The sequence below is a fragment of the Podarcis vaucheri genome, assembly GCF_965113315.1.
Source record: "Podarcis vaucheri genome assembly, chromosome: 3".
NCBI classification, from domain to species: Eukaryota; Metazoa; Chordata; class Lepidosauria; order Squamata; family Lacertidae; genus Podarcis; species Podarcis vaucheri.
Genome location: NC_138761.1, coordinates 16,346,305 through 16,354,675, shown reverse-complemented (window position 1 = coordinate 16,354,675; position 8,371 = coordinate 16,346,305). Strand labels below are relative to the sequence as shown.

The 8,371-nt window shown below is 45.3% G+C and overlaps 1 protein-coding gene across 2 annotated transcripts in view; it reads right to left on the bottom strand.

The window, feature by feature from the left end:
- Positions 1–2,210: 2,210 nt before the first annotated feature.
- The window catches only part of FSHR (follicle stimulating hormone receptor), a gene marked incomplete at its 5' end in the record, with an annotated part of 92,536 nt that continues 86,375 nt past the window's right edge, over positions 2,211–8,371 (bottom strand). For both annotated transcript variants that reach the window (XM_082217530.1, XM_082217531.1), the window contains one exon: positions 2,211–3,986. In XM_082217530.1, the coding sequence (XP_082073656.1) occupies positions 2,753–3,986 (1,234 nt within the window). In that variant the 3' untranslated portion in view covers positions 2,211–2,752. The remainder of the gene's footprint in view (positions 3,987–8,371) is intronic.

The following is an 8,371-nucleotide window of genomic DNA, read 5'->3' as shown; positions in this document are numbered from 1 at the left end:
CCTGTGGGGAATATACGGTTTCTTTAATTGGAGGGTTTTTTTGTTTTTTGTTTAGCAAAGGTTGGATAGCCATAATAATAATAATAATAATAATAATAATAATAATAATAATAATAATAATAATAATAATAATAATTTATTATTTATACCCTGCCCATCTGGCTGAGTTTCCCCAGCCACTCTGGGTGGCTTCCAATCAAGTGTTAAAAACAATACAGCATTAAATATTAAAAAGTTCCCTAAACAGGGCTGCCTTCAGATGTCTTTTAAAGATAAGATAGCTACTTATTTCCTTCACATCTGAAGGGAGGGCGTTCCACAGGGCGGGTGCCACTACCAAGAAGGCCCTCTGTCTGGTTCCCTGTAACCTCGCAATGAGGGAACCGCCAGAAGGCCCTCGGCGCTGGATCTCAGTGTCTGGGCTGAATGATGGGGGTGGAGACACTCCTTCAGGTATACAGGACTGAGGCTGTTTGGGGCTTTAAAGGTCAGCACCAACACTTTGAATTGTGCTTGGAAATGTACTGGGATCCAATGCAGATCTCTCAGGACGAGTGTTATGTGGTCCCGGCAACCACTCCCAGTCACCAGTCTAGCTGCTGCATTCTGGATTAGTTGTAGTTTCCGAGTCACCTTCAAAGGTAGCCCCACAAAGAGCGCATTGCAGTAGTCCAAGCGGGAGATAACTAGAGCATGCACTACTCTGGCAAGACAGTCCATGGGCAGGTAGGGTCTCAGCCTGCGTACCAGATGGAGCTGGTAGACAGCCACCCTGGACACAGAATTGACCTGCGCCTCCATGGACAGCTGTGAGTCCAAAATGACTCCCAGGCTGTGCACCTGCTCCTTCATGGATGCTTTAGCTCAGATTCCTGCATTGCAGGAGGTTGGATTAGATGACCCTCAGGGTTCCTTCCAACTCTACAGTTCTATGATTCATAGTGTATTCTTCCCTCCTCACCACAATCCTGATTATGACTGCTCCCCCTGCAATTTAAGGGGTGGAGGAGAAAAGAAATGGATATAGAAGCAATGAGGTTAGGAAAGCAAAGTGTTAAAGGGAAAGAGTTGATTCCCAGAAAGTCGAGATGTTCCAACAGTTGGAAATGGGCAGACCAATCTACAGAAGCCATAACATATTGGGGGACATTGTGGGGGAACTGTTCCATTGCATTCAAGATAATGTGTCCCCCCCCCCACTGAGCTCTGGTGGGAGATATGATAGATGAACAGGGAAAACATGTTCATGATGCCATGCAGTGAGGGAATGAAGTGGAGCTATTCCATAGGGCAGCACAAGACACAGCACAAATAAGGATTTTATTTTATATGGCATCCATGCTGGCCATTTATGATAATATGAAATACAGTAGAAAATGGGGTCTGCTGCGACCCACAAATACACATTCAATTTCAGTTTCTTATTTTTCCAGTCTTAAATTCAGTTATTTACATTTCCACATCAGTTTCGTATTTTTTTTAAAAGTCCTCGTGAAAATTCACCAGCATTTTCATGTGGATTTCTTCTAATATACACATGTGTCTGTACTTTTGCCTAAAACACAATTTTCCCCAATATAAAGCAGTATGTTATTTTCACTAATATATGCTTTTTCATTCCCTTTACTCCAGCACATGTGTTTTAATACCCATTACTTGGCTGCAAAATGTGTAGAAATGCAAATTTTGGTCCGTGCGTTGTTTCAGAATGTGCAGCTTAGGTGCACTCACCTGAATGCAATTGGACTCAAATTTCTTCCCTTGCCCTAAAATTCTCCCCCATCCTTCAAACCGTTTTCTTAATTCACAGTCATTGCGCCACCATCAAGTTAGCAGTTTTCAAAGTTTGTCTCAGTGAACCCTCTAAGTTGTGTTTGTTGGTTACCTGATCCTTCACCCTAAGGTCCCCAGGGTGGGTTGAAACATTAAAACATAGTATTTGAAACAGTTTAAAAGAAGCTTATAATCACAAATATAAGGTGGGTCCTAAAAAAGATACACCTCAAATGTCAAAAGCCGAGGTTGAGAGGTCTTCAGTGTTTGCTGGAAGCTGTACAATGAAGATGCCAGATTCGCCTTTGTGGGGAGGAAGTTTCACAGCCTAGGGGACACCACAGAGAAGGTCCTGTCCCAGACAGCCACCCTTTGAACCTCTGAGGGCAGAGGAACTAACAAGGGGGCCTCCTCTGCCGATCTCAGCACCTGACAAACAGACAGCAACAAAACCTGCTCAGACATGGAGCTTTAAAGCCCAGACCTGGGCCTAGAAATGCAATGCAAAAGGAAGTCTAGATGAGTGCTAAGTAAGCTTTTGGTTTGTGGGTTCACACAGCAAAGGTGGTAAATAACAAAACCTCCCCAGAAGTTTGAAAATCAAGTTTTTGTTTTGCAGAATCTGCTTGAGTACCTGGCAAAATCAAGCCGCAACACAATTCATAGGTAGGCACACCTAATCCTAAGAACACTGAGGTTTGATACATTTTGGAATGTAAATGGTAAGAACAGAAGCTTTTGTCTTCTTTTGTAATTCTCTGTCTCTCCCGGAAAGCATGGGTCCCTCTTTGATAATTCTTGGCATAACTCCACGGATCATAGAACCGCAGAGTTGGAAGGGACCCTAAGGGTCATCTAGTCCAACCTCCTGCAATGCCAGGAATCACAGCTAAAGCATCCATGACAGATGGTCATCCAGCCTCTGCTTAAAAACTTCCAAGGAAGGAGACTCCACAACCTAGAAAGCTTTTTCGTATGTTCAGTCAGAATCTCCCTTCTTGGAACTCGGAGCCGTTGATTCGGGTCCTACCCCCGTGTGTTCTGAGTTCACGTGATTCAGGGGGACTAATGCATAAGCCGGTCCCTCGCTGGCTTTGGGAGCAGGTGTACAGTGCCCGTTTTTCATATGAGAGGTAGGAACGGTGGAGGAGGTTTCTGTTCGGTAAATCTGAGCTTGCTTTTCGCAAAGGCCAAATTTGCTCAGCAAAATGAAAAAGTCCTTGCGGAAATTCTTGGTGAAGATGGCGTACAGGAACGGGTTGGCGCAGGAGTTGATGGGGTAGAACAAAACCAGGAGGATCTTTGAGTTGGAGACGGTGATGAGAGGGTACTTGAGCGATGCCGATATGGCGAAAAAGGAGATGGGCGCCATGCAGAGGAAGTCCGTGAAGATCAGGACCGCCATGCGCTTGGCAATTTTGGTGTCGCTGTTGGATGAGATGATGTTGGGGTTCCTCACAGTGATGTAGATGCTGATGTAGCAAGTGCAGATGATGAGAAAGGCCATGATGTTCAGTACCAGCAGAAACATGATATATGCCTGGGCAAGGCGAGTTTCTATATCCATGGGTAGGCAGATGCTAACTTTCATGTAGCTGCTGACTTGGAAAATGGGGAGGATGGCCACAGTGAAGGCAAAAGCCCATCCGACAAGCATGAAGGCCACAGCGTGTCGGAAGCGGACCTTGCGTTCCAGCTCCATGGCATAGGTTATGGTGTGCCACCGCTCCAACGTAATGAAGGTCAGGGTGTAGACGGAAAGTTCGCTGGCAAAAACAGTGAAGAAGCCGGCTGCCTTGCAACCCGCACCCGTTTGCCAGTCGATGGCATAGTTGTAATACTGGCTTTTGGTCTGTATGTCTTTGACGGCGATCAGCAACAGATAGATGCCGGTGCAGAGGTCTGCAAACGCAAGGTTGCACATGAGGAACCGAGGGACAGTGAGCTTGGACTGGCTGTTGACTATGATCAGGAACACAACCAGGTTCCCCATGACGGCGAGGATGCTGATGAACCATATGAGAACCCGGAGGACGTTGTAGCCCATGATGTCTTCACAGGGGTTGAAGGCATCCGGCTCAGGGAAGCAAATGACTTCAACCTCTTCCTTGCACAGGCTTTGGTAGTAATCGTGCTCATCGTCCAGGTCAAAATCTGTCCCGTCGATATCTAGCAGAAGAGACAACTTATTGCATATGGGGTGGAAAAAAGAACTGGAAGGGAAGAAAAAGAATATGGTCACAAACCTCAAAAATGCAGCAAGAAAGAAAGAATTGCGCATGCGCAGGTACACACACAAACGATTGCATTTTTCCTTGTTAACTGTGGCACAACCCTTTGCAGTTCTCTTTTTAATGACAAATTACACAGGGCTTTATATCTAAACTTCTGGGTCCAGTTCAAGGTGCAGATACTTACCTTTAGAATCCTAAATGGCTTGGGGTTCAAATATATGAAGGGGCACCTACTCCCATCTCAACTTCTTTAAGATCATCTGCCCTATAAATGTTCATTGTCCATTGGCAGCACAGAGATAACCTACAAGGCAGAGGGCTTTCTCACCAATGGTACCCCTACATATGGGAAGCTCCTCCCACAAGACTTTGTCCATTCCCACTAATTATACACATGGTCATGTGTAATTTTGCACAATGCATACATTTTTGCAAAGCAATTTTCCCCAATATAATGTGTTATTTTATATATCTTTTGTGCTTTAAAAAAAATTAATGTATGCACTTATATGGACAGTTTAACAGCCCCACCCCCAATATAGGCATTTATGCATGCATTGCCTAATAAAAATATAATAATAATAATTTATTATTTATACCCTGCCCATCTGGGTTTCCCCAGCCACCCTGGAAGGCTTCCAACCGAATATTAAAAACAATACAGCACCAAACATTAAAAAGCAAAATACGAACCACACAACAGCCTAACAAAACAGTAAAAGGAAAAACAAAGCCAAAAACAATTATACTAAAATAAAACTAATCCGCACCACAACTCAACATTTGTCCCACCCCAAACAAAATAAAAATATATAAATAGAAACCATCGTTCACAGTGCAACAAAGTAAAAATGCTTTAAAAACGTTTAAAAATATGTAAAACCATTTTCGACATTTGCTGCAGCAGTAGCAGCAGTAGCATCAGTGTCCTGAGGCCTCGCTGCAGCCTCTTAAAGCAGTGGTGGTGAATGTGGGCCCCACCCCCTAGGAACTGGCTTGCAGGGGGGAGCGGCCTTCCTCAACACCCACAATGCCTAGCGGCAGAACTGCTCTGCAAAATTCAGAGAAGTCTCAATTTCAGCTATGTTTCGGTTCGCATATTATTTCAGGAAGCATGAATTAAGTAGGCTCCCCTTCAAATGCGAAACGAACCAAATTCTCTCTCTCCCACCTCCCCAATCCCTAAACAGCCCCAGCTTCACCTCTCGTCTTCCTCGTGTGTGTGGGAGGGAAGCCTATCTTGAACACAAAAGCTGACTTGAAGTCTCTGCCGCCGAACGCAATCCCATGAAAGAATCATCACCTTTCTTTGATTTCTTTGATCAAAGCTTAGGAGGAAACAACAGCAACTCTCTGGATGACTGACTGCAGAGGAGGTTTGGAAACCGACATTGCATTTCTATGCCAAGTGGAGTGGTGTTTGTGTGTGTGTGTGTGTGGAGAGATAAAACAGCCACCCAGCCCACACTCCCCTCTGTGTGGGAGAGAGGTTGTTGGCGAGAAGAAAGTCTTTCTCTTTCTGAACGTTGAGGAAGAAAGCATTGCTTGAGGTGGAAATCTTTTACATTGGCAAACGGAGAGTCCTGAGAGGGCAGCACCTTAATGAGCTTTCGTGCAATCCTATTCTGATTCCACCAGCCTTTCTCTCTCCTGTTCACTCTTGTTATATCTCCCTCGCATGCCTCCACAAAAATTCCCAGGAGAATCGTCTCGGTCTTGAAATAAACACAGAGCAAATACTCAGGATATTTCGAGCAATATGGTGTGCATTATTTATCGCCTTTGGCCAACTTGGGAGACCGGGGCATGGATCTGTGTTATACGTTCGACCTCCACAGTCAGAGGCAGCAGTGGTTCTGAATACCAGTTGCTGGAAGCCACAGGAGGGCAGAGCGCTGTTGCATTCAGATCCCGCTTGTGGGTCACCCATGGCTGCCATGAGAAGAGGGTAGAATCAAAGAATTGTAGAGTGGGAAGGAGCCCCAGGGGCCACCTAATTCAACCCCCTGCTGTTATGTACTGAAGTTCTCATCCTGGGCCAGTAGGGGGATACTGTAGATAGTTATGCAAATAAGGGATCGAAAGTGACGTTCCGTGATTGGATAGTTTTAGAAAGTGGTTACAGTAACGTTGTACTGGAGCTCTATATAAGAAGGGTGACTGAACCCTTCAGTTCAGTTCTGTCCTGGCTTGTGAATAAACAAGAGCTGTTTGAAGAATCGCTGTGTCGTCTGATATGTGTGTGTGTGTGTGTGTGTGTGTGTGTGTGTGTGTGTGCAATGAAGGAATCTCAACTAAAGCATTCATGACAGACGGGCAGCCAACCTCTGCTTAAAAACCTCTAACGAAGGGCAGATCAACACCTTCCAAGGGAGTCCATTTCACTGTTGAGCAGCTCTTGTGAATCGAGGAACCGCCACCCACATAGGATTATAATAAGACACAAAGACACATTATTTTAGGCTAAAGGGCAGAATAAGGCCACAACTTTATAGGTTACAGCATGTGGGTAGTATTGGCTTAGACATTGGATAAAAACAGAAACACATGACTCCACCCCGCTCAGCAGGGAGTCATTTCAGGGTTAACAACCAGTGGGAGGAGTTTGTTGATGCAAATACAACTGGAAGATCCCCCCTGATGTCACCAGGGGTCGTGCTATGGCTCTAGCCACCAGCAGGGCATCGGACAGGATCCATGACCACCGGATACCTTTAATGGAATACCCAGAAGAGGAGGGGCCAATGATGGCCCATACCCAATCCTCCAACACAGCACACCTATTCCAATGCCTAATTGCCAATACCAGAAAGTTGTGACGAGTTGCTACGAGGTAGGGGAAGAAACCAAGAGACTGGTGCCAATTTGCCAAATGGATAAAAAAGTCCTACCAGGCCCCTTGGGCAACCAAAGCAACCAACCGAAGTCCATAGCAAGGTCAATACGCAAAGGAAGCTGACCTAAAAGGGAGGAAGGGTGGGACATTCGATGCAAGCAGAAACAGACTGATAATAAGGTGGAATCTCCTTTCTTGTAGCTTGAAGCCACTGGTTCACGTCCTTGTGACAGCCCTTGAGATATTCGAAGATTACTCTTTTATCTACTCTCTCAGTGTCCTGTTATCCAGGCTTACTCAGCTCTCTTAACTGTTCCTCATAAGGCTTGGTTTTCAGACCCTTGATCACCTTGGTTACCCTCCTTTACACGTGCTCCAGCTTCTTAAATTGTGGTGCCCAGAACTCTATCCTTATTTTCTTATCACAAAACAGAGAAACCAGTAGGAGAACACTTCAATCTCCCAGGACATTCTATACAAGATCTCAAAGTAGCTGTTTTACTACAAAGGAACTTCAGAAATAGACTGGAAAGAGAAGCTGCTGAATTGCAACTCATTACCAAACTTAAAACCATGGAGAGACCTGGTCTGAACAAAGACATTGGATTCTTATCTCATTATACATGACTAAGCCATTTTTCACCTTCTCACCCCTTGCCTTTTCCTGTAAGACCTATTGCAGTCGTTAAGAGTCGTCAACAGGCTCATCTCAGCTATCTGCCAATCTCCCATTCCCACCACCCTTCTGAGTAATACCCCTCCCCACCTTCTCACTATATAGAAGGATCTGGCAACTTCTGTTTCAGTGTATCTGAAGAAGTGTGCATGCACACGAAAGCTCATACCAAGAACTAACTTAGTTGGTCTTTAAGGTGCTACTGGAAGGAATTTTTTTATCTTATTTTCTTAAATAGTCACCTGGGGTGACATCTCAGTAGCAGGGAGCAAAAAGCTCCTAGCTGCTCTTAGCCGTGCTTGATCAAGCTACGGGGCCAATTCATATTTCCTTGTCTTCTATCTGCCTCCCATGTTACGGCAGAGGGCTTTAAGCTTTCCAACCAGGCCTCTACCATGGCACATGTATGCGTTTGTGGAAGAGCCCTTTTGAGCTGCCCTAACCACCCACCTGAATCTAAGGGAACAAGGGAGGCGGAGGTGCATTTATCTGACCTGCACCAGAAACAGGGGAGACCGCCAAATCAGCTAGGGAGACAGCTTGCTGTAGTTCTTAGAACCTCTGCAGGTAGCGAACATGTCTGTTGTCAAACCAGCATCTGTTCAGGGCTGCCCCAAGGTGCCTGGTGACGTATTGTAACAACTTCACGGTGAGTCCCGGCACCTATTTTTCTTGGGGGAAAGCACTGTACACACACTTCTGGCTGTCTACCTATCTGTCTGTCTATTCTAGACACTTATCGAGTGAAAGAACCACTGTCCATTTGCTCGTGGATTACTTATCAACTGCAAAGACATTTCCAAAGCTGCAATCTTACACACTTACCTGGGAGCAAGTCGCATTGGACTCAGT